The sequence below is a fragment of the Pongo abelii genome, chromosome 14 (genome assembly GCF_028885655.2).
Source record: "Pongo abelii isolate AG06213 chromosome 14, NHGRI_mPonAbe1-v2.0_pri, whole genome shotgun sequence".
Classification (NCBI taxonomy): Eukaryota; Metazoa; Chordata; class Mammalia; order Primates; family Hominidae; genus Pongo; species Pongo abelii.
This window is the reverse complement of record NC_071999.2, coordinates 104,765,490-104,783,460: the sequence shown is the minus strand read 5'-3', so window position 1 is coordinate 104,783,460 and position 17,971 is coordinate 104,765,490. Positions and strand designations below refer to the sequence as shown.

At 47.2% G+C, this 17,971-nt stretch overlaps 1 protein-coding gene across 2 annotated transcripts in view; it reads left to right on the top strand.

Moving 5' to 3' along the window:
• Positions 1–6,924: 6,924 nt before the first annotated feature.
• STK24 (serine/threonine kinase 24) overlaps positions 6,925–17,971 on the top strand; it is a 132,850-nt gene continuing 121,803 nt past the window's right edge. Inside the window, exon 1 of one of the 2 annotated variants that reach the window (XM_063715007.1) lies at positions 6,925–6,939. Coding sequence is in view for 1 of the 2 variants with exons in the window: in XM_024231065.3 (XP_024086833.1) it covers positions 10,995–11,036 (42 nt within the window). In the remaining variant the exon portion in view is untranslated. Of the gene's footprint in view, positions 6,940–10,657; positions 11,037–17,971 lie in introns of those variants that run through there. The other variant, XM_024231065.3, reaches the window with a different exon arrangement.

Here is a 17,971-nt window from a genome sequence, read left to right as displayed (position 1 = left end):
CCAGGCCGGAGTGCAGTGACGTGATCTCAGCTCATCGCAACCGCCGCCTCCTGGGTTCAAGTGCTTCTCCTGCCTCAGGTTCCTGAGTAGCTGGGATTACAGGCATGCACCACCATGCCTGGCTAATTTTTGTATTTTTAGTAGAGACGGGTTTCACCATGTTGCCCAGGCTGGTCTCGAACTCCTGACCTCAAGTGATCCTCCCACCTCAGCCTCCCAAAGTGCTGGGATTACAGGTGTGAGCCGCCACCATGCTCGGCCTGACTATTTTCTAAATAATTCTATTATTAAAACTCAGTATTCTCTATTAAAGCTTGCCTGTGTCTGACTTATAAACAAGTATTTTCTAAACGATTCTTTTATATTCTTATAGTGGGAACACTGTTGGGGTCACAAAGAAAAAAATAAACCTTCCAGAGCTCATGATTCCTCACAGATGGTCTTCTATGACCCCCTTTTCATGAAGGTCCACGGTGATGTTCTGGAAGGCCTGAATCCTCTGTAGACAGGTTCACCTCCTTGTGCTCTTACCAGTTATAGATGTATTTTGGACCTTGCCTTTATCTTGAACTACAATTATGTATTACAGCCCACAGTGCAGGATGGCTCCTTCATCTCTTTCTGTCGACGCTACATATTCACATAAGATGGCTGTAGTTTCTTTTTATTCCTTTGTGTTACTCCTTTAAACTTGTCCTGTTTGAACTCTATTCTATGGTTCTTAGCACTCACCCAGTTTACCAAAATCACTCACTTAGGTCAGAGGTCAACAAACTATGGCTCCCAGGTACAAATCTATCCTGCCACCTGTTTGTGTAAATAAAGTTTCATCACAATACAGCCATGTTCACTGTATAGGTATTGTCTATGGCTGCTTACTGGTATCACTGTGGAGTTGGGTAACTGAGGCAGAGACCACAAGGTTCATGAAGCCTAAAATATTTACTTTCTGGCCTTTATGGAAAAAGTTTGCCAGCCCCTGATCTAAAGGCTGGCTATCCTTCTAACTCTATAAGAAGATCTTGAACTTCATAAAGATTTCCTCACTGCCAGATTAAGCAGCTGCACAAACCAAACCCCCAGCTCCCCCACCCCATTGGATACAGAGCTCTTATCTGCTCAGTATCACTTTATTTAGGGCGTACCGCCCCCTCTTTCCTGAAGAAATCATTCTCAGTTTCTGGATTCAGATGAGATTATCTTGTCCTCTCCCACCACCCCAGGCCACTCAGAGTCCTCCCTGCGACTCTTGGCAGATCTGTCATGAAAGACAGCTCCCTTTAATCTAGGCTCTCAACCTGTTAGCATGATGAAGGCCTAAGGCTGACAGCAACTGTCTTGCTCCCATATGGAAGGAGCCCACCTAATAGTTATGCCAGCAGAGGTCAGAGAGCCAAAATAGGAACCCACAGAGTCCTGATTCCCTTCTTTGAATCCCTAGATGGACTTGTCAGAAGCCAGCTTCATGTTCTGCAATTTTCTTCTTAAAACTTGACTGTGACTGATTCATAAATACTAGAATTCCCTGTTACATGAGCCCATTAATTACTCTTTCTGCCTAAGTTAGTTTTCACAGGGTTTCTGTGAAACCGAAAGAGTCTGGACAAGCATAAAAACTGGGACCATGGCCAGGTGTGGTGGCAAACACCTGTAATCTCAGCCACTCAGGAGGCCAAGGCGGGAGGATGGCTTAAGCCCAGGAGTTCGAGGTCACAGTGTGCTATGATTGTTTCATTGCAGTCTAGCCTGGGTGATAGAGCAAGATCCTGTCTCTATTAAATAAATACATACAAACCGGGACCAGGAGTGAAAGGTGCCAGAAGAAAATTGATTAGGTAAATGGTATGCATGAGGCTAAGTGGAAGACAGCAGAAATCTCAGAGTCTGGGAAGTTGATGAGCCTTGGTGCCAGTGAACCTCGATTTGAAGCTGGCTTCATAGACCAAACCCCCAACTCCCCCATTCCAGTGGATACGGGACTCTTATCTGTTCAGTGTCACTTTATTTAGGGTATACCATCCCCTCCTTCCTGAATAAATCATCCTCAGTCCCTGGATTCAGGTGGGATGGTTTTGTCCCCTCCCACCACCCCAGGCCAATCAGAGTCAGGTACCTCTTTGGACTCAAATCACTTATAGACTTTGGATCTGGGAGGTGCAGAGAATGAAGTTTTACAATGGTGCTTCCTCATTGTCATCAAGAAACACAGTCTGTGTCAGACACCACTGATGTAAATAGATGAGAGTGCTCCCTGCCACAGGCAATTGGCCTGGAGGCTTTCAATACCTCAGGCACTGCCCAGCTGTCTGGGACTTGGGGCATGGACGGCCACCGTACTGGTGTGCCACACAGCCCGGTGTTTAGGAAGCTCTTAGTCTAAAAAAACCAGGCTGAGTGTGCTGATTACTTTTGTGGCTTTGAGTAAGTTGCAAGAAGAAATAGACAGGCTTCAGCCGAATCGGCACATCAGGAGGCCATGCAGTCTTGGATGAAAGCCACGGAATCTTGCAGAGGGAGGACCTTCCAGCCTGCACCAACAATCCCAGATTGGAAGAGGCATGTTTCGTGCAGAATGCAAAAGCTGTATGAACCCTCCCAAGTTGAAGTAAGTGAGAGTTAGTCATAGAGGCGGGTAAACACCTGGGAAGTAAGCCTGGGAGCAGGCTTGCAGGCTGGGTGTGTGACCTGTGTGGTCACACATCACCCCACACTTAGAAGGGCGCTATGCTTGGTTTACTGCTCTATTCTCATAGTCTTTAAACCATTAATATGCTTTGAACAAGGGCACACATTTTCATTTTGCAAATGTAGCTGGTCCTGCCTGGGACTCTGGAGAAGTCAGAGAATCAAGTGACCCTGATCCTCCAGGATCCTTGGATCTAGCACCAGGCTCCTCCCTCCTCCTGCTGAAAACTAATTACTGGCTGAGTAACAATTTCCCCCACTGCCAGGCCTGGGGTATATCCAGGGAACCAGGGGCAGATTAACCCTGCCTATCACCTCAATCAACTCATTCAGAGGCAGAGAACTACCCTGAAAGAATAAGACCATGGGCCCTAAGGGGTACAGGGCTGAGCTTCCAGTGATAAGGTTTAGATTCAAAAGCCTGTACTCAATAAGCTTCTGGCTTGGGTTTCTTCTCAGTTTTCAAGGGAGTTATATCACCAGAACAATCCCAAACTTGGTGACTGTTTAATTCCCTAAGCCCATGGCTCTCAAACTCTGTCCCAAGGTGCTCTTGGGTACTGCAGAGAATTCAGAGATGCCATATGCAATATTTTACTTTTTTTTTTTTTTTTTTTTTTTTTAGGAAATATGGTGAGATTCAACATCTGTCAGATGCCACACTGACAGGTAGCTCAGGTTAACATTAGATCATGCTATATTCTTTTCGGTGGTGTTATATTATTTGCAAAGTGGTTGCTTATATTTTTGGAAGTTATTGTGATTTAAAAACACACAAAAAATCAATGTGGAACAAAAAACGAAGGTGGCAGTGTCCACTATGATTCAAAGATTGGGAAGTTGTGCAGTGTCCAACAGGAACACATGTCCCATCAGTAATTGGGATTATTTAAGAATACAATGAAACTATTATTTTTAAATGTACAGTACTATTTCTTCAAATGGCTACTAAGTTACTAAGACAGGAGTCCATATTAATTTGTTTGTACCTATTTTCTTAAATTTTTTTTTTTTTTTTTGAGACACAGTTTCATTCTGTCGTCCAGGCTGGAGTGCAGTGGCGCTATCTTGGCTCACTACAACCTCCGCTTCCTGGGTTCAAGCTATTCTCGTGCCTCAGTCTCCCAAGTAGATGAGATTACAGGCACCTGCCACCATGCCCAGCTAATTTTTGTATTATTAGTAGAGATGAGGTTTTGCCATATTGGCCAGGCTGGTCTTGAACTCCTGACCTCAAGTTATCCACCTGCCTCGGCCTCCCAAAGTGCTGGGATTACAGGCATGAGTCACTGCACCCAGCCTCTATTTTCTTAATTAATTGGCCTGTTAGGTATTTCCTTTGGCCCAGAGATGCCATAAAAAAAAGTCACAGAGGCACTAAGGGTGCTATGAAGGAGAACGTTGGGACCTCTGTTCTAGGATATTCCCCAGAACCCCACATCTTCACCAACAGGATGGGGGCTGGTCAGTCTGTCCCAGAATTCTCTCCAAGGTGGCCATGGAGGACCACAGAAAAGGGAGCATCTCCCAAAGAGCAGAGCCAAGTGCAGCCCAGGGGCTGACCCAGGCCCCCCGACCTTATGTTCCAGAAAGGTTTCATGTACATTACGGACTGATGGATGCCTGCTCCCTGCCTTTTCTTTTCCTTTCAAATGAGAGTTTTTATAGTAGTTTTCAAACATATCCTCCTCCATAATATATTAAACACATGAAGGGTGATTACATTTACCAATTAGAGATTGCTGGCCTGTGAAGAGCCATGTCTCGGCTTGAAAAAGAGAAAGCCAGATTGTCCAGAGCCCCTGGACCAGGAAACGAATGGCTTCAGTAGAAGGCAGTAGGGTTGACTCGCTGTGGGGAAGAAGTGAGTGTATAAATGGTTACTCATGGGCTGGCTGTATTATTTGGGGAAGGGAGTACACACAAGAAGTTCTACATATGGAAAAAGAGAACGTGTGTGTGCGTGCATATGTGTGCATGCATGTCTGGGCAGCCAAGAAGTGGAATGTATTAGGCCAGGAATCTTCTTCGCATGGGGGAACTGCCCCTTCCACATTCCATTGTTCCATTATGCTGTTCAGATTGGACTCTTCCATCACTGTGCCTTCTTGCCCTTTGGTCCCAAGAACAGACGTGCGCAGATGTGAATTCCTCCACTACATTTGGCATATGGGCACTGGGTAAGAAAAGGTCGCTCTAACTCTGGGATTACAAGGACCACATGGGGCAGCTCTTGACACCATACCTAGAGAACCTAGATGAGAGAAAGCCAAGGAGAGGCTGAGAAGAGGTGAGAGGCAGAGGAAGACAGAGTTGATTTTATCATTGAACTCATCTTCTTGGATTGATCCAAGCCTGATTTAGCCAAGGGTTGATTTTTGTTGCTGAACTAAAATGTCCCTTTTGTGCTTATGGAGGTCTGAGCTAAGTATTTGTCATTTGTTATTCAAAGACTTCTGACTAACAGTATCTCCAACGTAGCTTCTTTGGGAAACCAAATAAAAAAAAATGGCAGGAAAATTAAGGTAAAAGACAACATGCTTGCCCTTTTTGCAGGTGAAGCTTTGATGATAGGGTAGTGTATAGGTCAACATTTCTGTTATGATTTTAAGCTGACTTAAGTTTTGTGCATTGTGGAATGAATATCTGCAACTCATAGGCACATTTTACCTTTGTGTGCTTGTACAATGGTCTTCAAGCACATAATCCCCTGGATCTGGTGGAAGTGAAAATTAAAATGATTTTCTACAATTTGTCTTCCTTGTCAGAAAACAGGGCCAAGAGCTTTTAAAAACTGGTGCTGCAGTTGTGTGACTGTAGGCTGGATGACATCATCCTTCTGGGGATGATTTCATGTATGCCCTTTCTGGGTATGTCTGAAAGCAAATCCAGCTTCAGGAGGGAGGGAAATCTACACACACAGCTCTTGATGAATCTTTGCATACTGACGCCTTTATGAGCGGATTGGCAGGGTCAAGTGGCCACTGTTTAGAGGGCGGCAAGCCCTATTCATTGGTTCTTTGCCAAGCAAAATTGCACATGAGAATTTTTTTAGCGAGCTCGTTCAAGTGAGTCCTTCTAAACAGCCTGATGTTCCCTGGTGTGAGCCCCCAGAACTGCAGCAGAGAGCATGTGCAACAAAGAGCCTCCTTGGAGGCTCAGCCCTCAACTCTCCTGGTAAATTTCACCTCCCAACACAGGGGAGGAGGCAGTTGGGGAGAAAGACAGATCTTGTTTAAACCTTTTGCCTGAACTGAGTATGGATAGGCCTGCAAAATATTCTGAACCCTTTTCTGGCAGATTTTTGTCACGTGTTCCAGATGATTTATTTTAATCAGGAATATTTTATCAAGCAAACACCTATGCATTCTCTGTTTCTGCTCTCAGTTGTACAGTGATTGGAGACTAGTGTTCTGGTTTCTATGCAAGATAAAGTTTAAGGCCTACGCCCAAGGAAATATGAAGCAATGCTTATTAGCAGAAGTGTGCAACGTGAAGCGCGCAGAAAGCTCCACAGGCCTTGGCAAGGGAGAAGGAAGCTCTCATTCCTGAAGCTGAGCCTGGAAGACCCAGCTAAAGGGGGGCTGACCAGACATGCATTTGCAGAAAAGGAGGTGTGTTACGGGCTGACTTGTGTCCCCCCAAAATTCCTATGCTGAAGTCCTAATTTCTAGCCACATTCTAAGGTGGCTGTATTTGGAGATAGGAACTTTAATAAGGTAACTAAGCAAAAATGAAGTAATTGGGATGAGCTTTAATCCAGTATGACTCTGGTATCTTTCTAAAACAAAGAATTAGGGCCAGGCGTGGTGCCTCACGCACTTTGGGAGGCCAAGGTGGGCAGATCACTTGAGGCCAGGAGTTGGAGACCAGCCTGGCCAACACGGTGAAACCCCGTCTCTACTAAAAATACAAAAATTCGCCGGGTGTGGTGGCGCTCGCCTGTAGTCCCAGCTACCGGGGAGGCTGAGGCAAGAAAAATGCTTGAACCTGGGAGACAGTGGTTGCAGGGAGCCGAGATCTCGCCACTGCACTCCAACCTGGGCAACAGAGCGAGACTCCATCTCAAAATAAATAAATAAATAAATAAACAAATAAATAAATAAATAAAACAGGAAATTACGACACAGGAACACATAGTGAAGACCACGAGAACACAGAGGGAGAAGCTGGCTGCTACAAGCCCAAGAGAGAGGCCTCGGAAGAAACCAACCTTGCTGACATCTTCATCTTGGACTTCCAGCCTCCAGAACGGTGAGGAAATAAATTTCTGTCATTTTGGCCATCCAGTTGGTGGTTCTTTGTTATGGCAGCCCTAGCAAACTAAGGCAGGGTGCAACCGAAAACCTACTTAGGGTGACATCCCTGCAAGAGCCTGCCCTCTGAGCTCTCCACGCACAGAATGAAACCTCATTAGCACCATTCCTCAATGTAGCTGGGATATTTTTCTGGGGCTCTGGCATACCTTTTCTTGCCATTGTGTCATCCAACAATGACTAGACATTCTTCTTTAAACTGATCTTGATAATTTGTCTTCACCTACTGAACATGTGTAGAAATTTGTCAAGCCTTCTGTTAGTTACTTATCCAAGCTACTCCTATTTCTCCCTTTAAAGTTCACCATGTAAGTCCCTTTCTTTAATCTCTGAATTTAAATTGCTAATGCTCTACTTGTCTAGCTGTTCTTTATAAAGCAGCATTTGGGGGTGTTTATCTTTTCAACTTAGAAAGAAAACTGAGGGGATTGATTGTGGAATTCTTGTTTTCTGCTCCTCTCTGAGCTCTGCTGAGAGTGCTTACAAACTAGCTTAGGGGCAGCAAATACATAGGGGCTTTATATTGGGAGGGGCTCCATATAGGGGTATGGAAATATTCTTTGTGGTCCAGAATATATTTCAGATCATAATTCATTGCCAGATTGATGTCCTTAAGTGAACACAAAAGACAAAGAGGACCGGGGAAGGAAAATAATTCAATGGATAAAGTAAATAACTCGATGGGTTAATATCTCCATGGAGACCATAAAATGCATCATCTCTATGGAGACTCTCATAATCTCCTTCTGGACTTACGGTAGTGTATAACCTGTTGTAATCATACATTGGGGGTGGAGGGAAAGTCATAAGGGGAAGAGGGTGAGAGGATGATCCTTTTCTTTCCTTGGGGGAAATGATAGCTATTGCCACTCTAAGTTTAATCAATTATTGTATTGTATTTATCCAAAGTTAGGATTCTGGGAGATCAGGTCCCTAGGATGGGTTAAGAGGCACCTGAGGATCTAATGTTTATATGCCCAGTACTGAACTGGGTATCTGACATGTATTAATAGTTAGTATTCAAAAAAGGTGTGAATGAATGAACATAATAGGCAATTGCACCAGATCTGATCCCAGGCTTAGGCCCTGTGCATCATCTCTGTTCTGCAAAAACAAATAAGGTAGAGACCTACTTCTGCCATGGGGAATACTCGGTACTGCCTACATAGGGCCAAGTAGAACCAGTAACTCCCATGTTGCTTCCTTCCTTTCTTTCGATGAGAATGGTGCTCAACAGTATGAACGTTGTCAAAGGATGAAACAATGGTCAGTCTTGGAGAGAAGATAAACAGGGTTCGGGGCAACAGACCAGCTAATGGATGCAAGTCACTGTGTCCAGAGAAGTTACATCCTGCCAGAACCTCCCTGTTTTGAGCCTCACTAGCCTCAGGACACAAACTAGGATTCCGGTTATTTTTTTATACCCAGGGTACTATGGGCCTTTGTCCCCCATCTGCTGTGGCTTACTTGCTGGCAATTAGCCCACTGCAAAGTGATTTCTGAGCATTTACCATGGTAATGCCTCAGATCAGCATCCAGACATTTCTGTCCATTCATCTAGTTTCTTGCTCTTTATCTTGGTGCCAGGTTATTGCCCTGGCTGTGCTGACCCTAGAAGAATATTTTTACTGTCCCTTTTCTATGCTTAGACATGTTTAGATCCACAAATATTTACCATTGTGTTATAATTGCCTCTAGTACTCAGTTCAGTCACATGCTGTTCAGGTTTGTGGCCCAGGTGCAATATGTCATACTATGATAGCCTAGGTGTGTAGTAGGCTACGCCATCTAGGTTTCTGTAAGTACACTCTATGATGCTCACGTGACAAAATCAACTAAGGATACATTTCTCAGAATGTATACCCATTGTTAAGCAATGCATGACTGTGTGTCTGTAAGCCATATATATATAGTCATTTGAGATCAGTCTATATAGTGTTTTGTACTCTGCATTTTCTTTAATAATATATAATGAATACATTTTCCCCATTACTAGATACTGAAAGACGTAATTTTAAATGACTACATAGTACTCATTGTATGAAAATGCTATTATTTACTTAACCTCTGTGAGACTTTTTGGCTGTTCCCAGTTTCCCCAGGATTCTAAACATCACTGTGTCTTTTTACATGCATTCTTCCACACTTCTTGGTTGTTGCCTTACGATATGTTACTTTAGGCAGAATTCCTGGGCTGCCCGAAAGAGTAGAAACATTTTAAAGATTCACATTCTTGCTTGTTTTGCTGTTCATCTCTTTAGGTACCACATTTTTTAGGTGTACAAAATTTATATACGATTTTAAGTTCCTGGGTATCAGGGTTTATACTTCTCTTAATTTTGTATTTCCTTGCAGTCCTACTTAGGGGTGGCAGGGCTCCTCAAGGGATGGGTGTACCAGTGACAACCATGAAAGTATTCTAACGTATTCCCTAGGACTCCGAGAAAAACCACGCAGCTTTCCAAAGGGAAAGAAGGGATTAGATGTTAGCATCCTACTCCGTGTCAGATCCAGAGCACCCGGGGGAACTGAAGTTCGTGGATGGAATACAGTGACACCTCAGAAAAGAAACACTCCTTTACTTCGGTGGAGTAAACTTTTGGGGGCTCATTTTGTCTGCCTAACTCGCCCAGCCAGGGTGCAAAATGGCCACTCAGGAGCATGAGTGAGGTGACAGCGTCCCTACAATCTAAGGAGCAGGGAGTCATCACTGGGGTGGCTGCCGCTCTACCTGTTTGCGACTGTAATAAAACACTTCCTGGAGGCCGAGGGACCCGCTTCATCCTGACTTTTCCCCTCAGTAGCTAGAGAGAAGGCAGCTGAAAAGAGGAGACAGAACTGGTGCTGAGTGGGCCTGGAGCTTCCGAGGCAAGGGAAAGAGGGAGAGGGCTGCAGTTCAAAGTCCAGACGCGCTTTCCTTCCATTCTCTTCTCTTCCTCCCTGCCCTCTGCGCCCCATTTTCCCCTTATTGTGGGTGGGTGCTCCCGATTTGCTGCGGAGCCCAGAGATGGTGGGGTTCAGCCTCCGCACTGCTTAGCTAAGGTCCCAGCCCAGCAGTGCCAGCAGGGCTGTTTTCGGTAACCAAAGCGCTAGGAATTAACCTCTCTCTCGGCCTCTCCCCTTTCGGTTTCCTTCTTGGGTTGGCTGGAAACTTCACCCAGACACCGAAACAGCTCTGCCCGGCCTTTTGGCACAGGCCACCGGCCGAGGCCCCACGGGGCGCTCTCCTTCCCCAGGTGCCCCCGACCCCGACCCTGCCCTCAGGGGCTCGCCCGGGGCCCGTTTCCCCAGAGGCCGCCGGGGCGGGGTGGGCTGGCTGGCGGGAAGAGGGGGCCGCGGCCCAGGCTCGCCCCGGCGCCGGCCCGGTGGGCAGGCGGCCAGCCTCCGGCCCCGACTCGCTCCCTCCCGGCGCCCGCCCCAGCCGAGGCCCCCTCCCGGCCCCGCCGCCCGCCCGCGGGGGCGTGGAAGCGCCGCAGGAGCAGCTGGGACCCGGGCCGGGCCGGCAGGCGGCGGCTGCGGCCTAGAGCTCCCGCGCGGCCACCGGCCTCTCCCCTCCCCCTCCCGGAAGCGCGGGGCGGGGTCCCCGGCCGGGCCGCGGGGGCGGGCGCGGGGGCCGGGCCGGGGCGGGACGCGCCCGGCGCTCGCGGGCTCGGCGGGCTGTGCGCGCCCACTCCGGCTCCAGCGGCCAGCGCGCGCGGGCCCAGGCCGCCCGGCTCCAGCCCAGCAATAGCGGCAGCGGCAGCGGCGGCGGCGGCAGTTCGCGCGAGGCCCCGCGCCCCCAGCAGCTCCTCCCCGGCGCCGTGCATGGAGACGCGGCCCGTCACCCGCCGCTGAGCCCCCGCCGCCCGGCCGGGACCCGCCGGGGCTGGGGTGGCCTCGGGCTCCGGCCGGCCCCGCCGCCCGAGGGCTGTGCGCGGCCCGCGGGCCTCGCCGCCCCGCGCGGATCGTCGCGGCCCGGCCGTCCCGTCCCAGGAAGTGGCCGTCCTGAGCGCCATGGCTCACTCCCCGGTGCAGTCGGGCCTGCCCGGCATGCAGGTAGGCGGGCGCGGGCCGCGGGGCCGGGATGCGCGACCGGGGCGGAAGCAGCAACTTGGCGGTATCCACACGGCGTCCCCCCACGCTCAGCCGGCCGGGGTCGCGCCGGAGCCTGGCTCCCCGCGCGCCCGGCTCGGCCGGGGGTCCGGGTCCGAGTCCGGGTCCCTGGGCGTCCCTGCCGGCTCCGGCGGCCGAGGTCTCCGGCGTGTGCGTGCAGGAGCCGTAGGGACCGCGGCCTGGGTCCGGATGTGGGGGTGCGGGCGCCTTGTCCTCCGCGCTCCCCTCGCCCCAACACTCTTCCGGAGCTACAGGCCCTGGGTGGCCCTGTCCCCGGGAGAAGTGAGGTGGAGCGATGCCCTTGGAGGCCCCCGCCGGGTCCCAGGGCCCTGCGTGGGGGCCGGGTTGGCGGAGGGCCCCAGGACGCGCCCCCCAGGCCAGTCCCCCACCCCCGGGCGGGCGGGCGGGAGACCTGGGCAGGGCGGGGACGGGGAGCGCGCCTGGACTCGTCCGGGCCCGAGCGGAGTAGGCAGGGTGGAGCGGAGGAAGGTGTAACCGCGAGTTCCACTTGGAGTGGCTTTGCCCGCAGCCCCCGTGCACCTGCGGACCGGGGGAAAGTGCGAGCTGCAAACCTTCTGGAAGGAGGAATCCCTCGGACAGCCGCGCACCAGGGTCCCGGGCCCGGCCCGGCCCCGGGACCCTGGGCTTTCACTTTGAGACTTGGTTGCATTTACAGGAATTCTTCGCCCAGTAAACCTCTCTTTCGGTACTTAGTGACACCTTGGCCTACCAGTGACTTTTTAGGGAGTGGGAGAGGAGTTGAATTTCAAATTTACATGTATAAGTTAAAGGTTTTTTTGTTGTTGTTTTCGTTGCCGTTGGGGACTGCTTTTAGCCCCTTGAAAAACAAAGCCACCGTCCTTGGCTAACTCTTGTAAACTTTGTAGGCGCAGAAATGGTGGCAAAATGCTTAGGATTGAAATCTTAGGATACAGTTAGGATATGTCATGAAAGTTTGCTCTCCCAGTTTAGCTGAGAGAACGTTAAGTGTTTGAAGAAAACCAAAAGCATCCAAGTAGATTACTGGTTGATTTATAGATACCAACAGGCTCCTTCCGTGTGTCTTGAGGGCTGAGAAGCACAGTGCCCAGACCTGGGACTGCCTCTGGGGTCTGCCCGCCTCTTCCAGTGAGATCATCTCTCTGCCTTCTTTTTTTGAAACCGTAAAAAGAAAACTGGATTTCACTGTTCAGGTTTGAATTCTGGAAAAATAGGAACTCAAAGTTACCACTTTAATGGCAGCTAGAATTTTAGTCCAAGTGTGTGTGTATATGTGTGTCTGTGTGTGTATATATATATATAAGCAGTATATGTGTGTGTATATATGTTTAAGCAGTAAATAAATACATATATTTAAGCAGTAACAGTTAAGTTATCTTAAGAGTGACTGGGAAGATGCTTGAAGAATATTCTTTTGTCGACTCTCATTTAAGGAGCATTGAATTTAGCATGCATTCAAAACCTAAACTTCTGCTGACTGCTGGGTAACAATCAGATGTGGTTTCTTGGTATTTTCTAAAGCCGCTTTGGTATGAATTTAGAGGTGTGTAGGTCAGAGTGAACTGGGTGAAAAAAGTAATTTCTTACCAATGGAGCAAGAAGGACTCTTGTAATGATTTAAAGAAAAAGTTTTATCAGTATTTCCTTTAGGTTGATACTTATACCGTGTTCATCAGGTTGGAATCTAGCACAAATGCCTCACTTGCTAGGTTAATTGGCCTTTGTGGATAGCGAATCAGTTTGAAAAGGTACTAAAAGCCCCTTTGGCTGGTGCTGTGAAGTCAGTATCAGATGGTTACCAGGTGGTATCTAGTATCTCACCTTTTCATTTTTGTCCTCACTTTTTTTTTTTTTTTGAGTGGGTCAGAGTTCTTAAATCTTGGGAAAAGAAGATACATTTCCTTAATAACTTTGCCTCTCAACTATTATGTATCTGTTAGGTTGTGTTACATGGGAACTGTTTTTATTTTGTTTTCTTAGTATGAAAGATGGTGTTTCTCGGTAGAAATGATCAGATTTTCAGCTGTTACAGTTTTACAGTTTTAGAGGTAGGAAAGTTGGCTTCTGCCAGTCATTCCTGTACCTAAGTACATCTACAGACTGTATGGTAACAGTGTATCATTTGGGGAAGAACATTCTTTTCTCCTCCCCCACCCCACAAAAGAAAAACAACAAGCACATTTATTTTCTACTTCAAATTAGCAGTTGTTACTGCCCTGGGAGGCTTCCCTAAGAGTTGTTGCTGAAGATTCAATTAAAAGCACACCTGCTTTCGACTGTTGTCTGCTAAATGGGAGAAGTCCATTATCTCTTCTATGGCTTGCTCTGATAGGCCTCATAGCCCTCCCTTTTTCTTGTCTCCTGACCAGGGTTTATAAGGAGTTGGCTTGGAAAGACAGCAGAGTCTGTAATCCCAGCAGTTTGAGAGGCCGAAGCGGGCGGATCATGAGGTCAGGAGATCGAGACCATCCTGGCTAACATGATGAAACCCTGTTTCTACTAAAAATCCAAAAAATTAGCTGGGCGTGGTGGCACACGCCTGTAATCCCAGCTGCTCGGGAGGCTGAGGCAGGAGAATCGCTTGAACCCGGGAGGCGGAGGTGGCGTTGAGCTGAGATTGTACCATTGCCCTCCAGCCTGGGCGACAGAGCGAGACTCTGTCTCAAAAAAAAAAAAGCAGAGTGAATTCAGGTGGCCTAGGCAAGGATGCTTGAAAAATAACAACCATGTTAGTATAAACACCATTTTTCAATGTTTTGCAAATCATTTTTATGCTTCTCGATTCTTACTGGTACCGTTTGAGATGTACATGATATTATACCATTTTGTAGATGTGGATACCAAGGGAGACTTAACTGACCAAGGTGAGATCATATATTATGTGGCAAGTTTGTGATTGGAAACTCCTCCTCCTACTACTCCACTCATCATGCAGTGTTACTGTTTTATGGTTACTTTTGCAAACGTTAAAGTTTATCTCATTGCCAGTTGGATTGGCTAAAGAAATCAGAAATAGGAGGCTGATTTTTTAATTTATTCTATCAGCAACCCTTATTGAACTTTCATGGGCCAGGTCCTAGGGGAGGGGTTGAAAGTGGTAGATCTGAATGAGGTTACCATTTTAAGTAAATGTTTAATGAAAGTTGCTGAAGCCTTTCCTTTTTTTTTCCTCTTAAACCCCAGTTTTATATTTCAGTAGGGGAAAAAAATAGACATCAGTAACTGAGTGAATATAGTGACGAATAAACATAAATCAGGCTGATCTGTGGCTATAAGTACTCTGTCTTTCATTGAGCATTTGTTGTTTCACTCAATTGAGATTAAAAGAAAAGCTTCAGATGGAGGCAGGAACACCGATCGGCTTTGAGTTTGCAGAAATGTGATTTAAAAATGAGATTTTGGTTTGTACATTTCTGTTAGAAAATTTTAGCTGTCACTTTTCAACTTTTCTGGACCATGACCCATATAAGAAATACATTTTACATCAGGATCAAAAACAAGTTTCAGGAGACAGTACTAATCCTTACTACGGGTTGAGTATCTCTCATCCAAAATGCTTGGGACCACAAGTGTTTCGAATTTTGGAATATTTGCATTATATGCTGGTTGAACATCCGAAATCAGAAGTGCTCCCAATGAGCATTTCCTTTGAGTGTCATGTTGGTGCTGAAAAGTTTCATATTTTGGAGCATTTTGGATCGGGGATGCTCAGCCTGTGCTTGTGATGTGCTGTTGTGGTATATTTAAAAAAGGAGCTAGTTGCAACACTAGATTGATTTCACAGCCCACTGGTTCCTGACCCACAGTTTGAAAAATACTGAATTATATAAGTCACATGTATTGCATATTGCAGGGCCTGGTTAATTTACCATGTTTCGAAGTTGTAAGTTTAACATAGTTTCATATTTGAAAATACAGATAATTTAGAGGAATAGCTTAAAAACCAGAAGTTTCTCCTTGTTAACATCATCCTGTCCCCCTCGTTCCCCTTCTGTTTTTCTTGCTGCTTGGATAAATAGACCTTTGCTGAGAATGCCCCTTGCATCGGGATAGTGAGACGGGTGTCTAATGGCCGGTTTGGGAACATGGGGAGCTTTTCTCAAGTGCTGTGCTCACCCTAGGGAAGCCTGTGCACTCTGGGAGTCTGGGAAATGAAGGCAAACATAGGACAGCTGCATTTAATTGTGGCTTAAGTGCTCTTGTACTTTTTTTTCTGTTAGTGTCACATTTCCACGGGTTCTTTTTCGTTCCTTCCTTGGGAGATGCCTGCCCAGTTACCCTGTTACCATCTGCACTCTGGGGGAAGGTTGGTGTGTCACTGGGTGTGGACAGTCAGGACATCTGAGACGTGGGTTCCGAGAGCGCCTCGGGACTTGCTGAACTGTGGAGTGTGCTCTGGTGACTGACAGCATTGGACTGCACAGGGGAGCCTACAGAGTATAGTGCCCGGAGTCGTTGGAGGCAGTGTTCAGAGCCTCAGTCCATCCTGTCCTCAAGAGGTCGGCTGCCTGCCTTGGGGCATGTGCCCTAAGAAGGTTGCAGTGACTGAGGACACAGTGAGCAAAGGTATATGGTTGGAAAGCGGTGACAGCGGCTTCTGATGGGCTAGATCTAGATCGGTCCTAGAGCTGAAGAGGCAGTGGGGTGCCTGTGGGCCTGGGGGAGGCCTTGCATCTGTAGACAGCTGGAAGTATGGCACATTTTTGAGCAGATGATCTCCTGTTCTTTGGGGCTTCTGCTTTCTCAGGTGTGGGGAGTGCTGGGTGCCCCTTTAGAAGGCATTGCAGCACTTCAGGGAAGAGGAAGCCCAGGGATGCGAGTGGGGAGCCCAGGTGTCAGTAGGGCAGCCTAAGTGGATATTTTTAGTGTTCACTCAGCTTCGTGGCTTGAACTCTGAATATTTTATAGTATCTCATTACTCCTCTTGCTTTATGATCCTTTTTGCTGATCATTGCTAAAGAGTAATAAGAAAAGTACTCAGTTACTGTTAGTTACTGTTTTGTTAGTTAGTTGCCTATGTGTCAAAAACAAAAACAAAAAAAACCCAAAAAACCTATTTTCAATACTCCATGTTCCCAAATGTAACAATGGTAAGAATTTGTTTTGCTTGAAAGTGTTCTTTTTTGAGGGGGAGGATGGTCACAAGGTTTTTTTAAATTAGAAAAACCCAAACTTTTGGAGGAGTGCAGCCTCAGATCTGGGAGTATTCTTGATTGGAGGAGTGCAGTCTCAGATCTGGGAGTATTCTTGATGGGAGGAGTGCAGTCTCAGATCTGGGAGTATTCTTGATGGGAGGAGTGCAGTCTCAGATCTGGGAGTATTCTTGATGGGAGGAGTGCAGTCTCAGATCTGGGAGCATTCCTGATGGGAGGAGTGCAGCCTCAGATCTGGGAGTATTCTTGATGGGAGGAGTGCAGCCTCAGATCTGGGAGTATTCTTGATTGGAGGAGTGCAGCCTCAGATCTGGGAGTATTCTTGATGGGAGGAGTGCAGTCTCAGATCTGGGAGTATTCTTGATGGGAGGAGTGCAGCCTCAGATCTGGGAGTATTCTTGATGGGAGGAGTGCAGCCTCAGATCTGGGAGTATTCTTGATGGGAGGAGTGCAGCCTCAGATCTGGGAGTATTCTTGATGGGAGGAGTGCAGCCTCAGATCTGGGAGTATTCTTGATGGGAGGAGTGCAGCCTCAGATCTGGGAGTATTCTTGATGGGGGGAGTGCAGTCTCAGATCTGGGAGTATTCTTGATGGGAGGAGTGCAGTCTCACATCTGGGAGTATTCTTGATAGCATTTCACATAGAACCAAGTGACCTTCAAGTAGGAATTGGTCAGATGGGATTTTCTAGCTTGCTAACTGCGCTGAGCAGTTATGGGCAGGTGGCGGCTGGCATCGTTGCTTTCCCACCCTCTTTCTGACTTTGATGCTCTTCTTGGAGCTACGTTCTGATGCGTAGAGCTGAGCTGCCTAATGTGCAGGTTGAGGTTCATTTTTCAGTTCAATATTTTTCTAGGACCCTGGTGCAAGATGCAGGGTGAGCAGTTACTGAGGTGAGGAGCCTGTCGATGGTCACTGCTGCTTTCTGCTGTGCTTGTGCAGTTACACACACTCTAAAGCCGGAGTCCAGGTGTCCGATGGTCTGAGAAATGGGCCCCTTAGCTCTTTATTTGGGAGATTACTCCCCATGATTCAGAGCTGCCCTTGTGGAAGCTCCTTACCTGCAGGAAGTGGACCACACCCAAGCCACCTTTCTGTGGCTTTTTTTTAATACCTTAGCGCAGCTGATTATCATTAATGGAATCTTGTGGCTGGCGTGAGTGCAGGAAATAGAAGTTGCACTCTTATTATCCATGTCTCATTGCATAGAATCAGCCACTGTCGTTGGACTAGTTTGTAGCAGTCATTTCCCATAATTCATGTTTTTGCAGTGGAAATTATAAAAAATATCAGTGCCAAATGCTTTGGGAAAAATAAAAAAACCTGCCTCCTGAGGGTGACTATGGAGTTTCTTAATCCTAAATGGCTCCCTGGTTTGCAAGGTTTAAATTAGGGGAAATAAACTGAGATACGCCTTTGCTTGGTACAGACTGTGAAACATCCCAAATTGGTGGTTACCAATCACTTTATGCGCACCCAGGGAACAACATTGTTGACTCTAGAGACCTTCCATTGTGTTTCTTGAGGGTTCTTCGTCAGCAAAAGAAACCTTTTCTGTTCTGCGCCCTGTTGGTATCTGAATACATTGTGGGAACATTTCAAGTTTTAAATTAATGCTTACCAAGTACATAGCTGGGGTTTATCTTCCTATTATTTTAAGTCTCTTCCTGTTTTTTAAGAGAATTTTAGGCCGTAAGGTTTGAAAGAACTGTTACAGGTCCACAT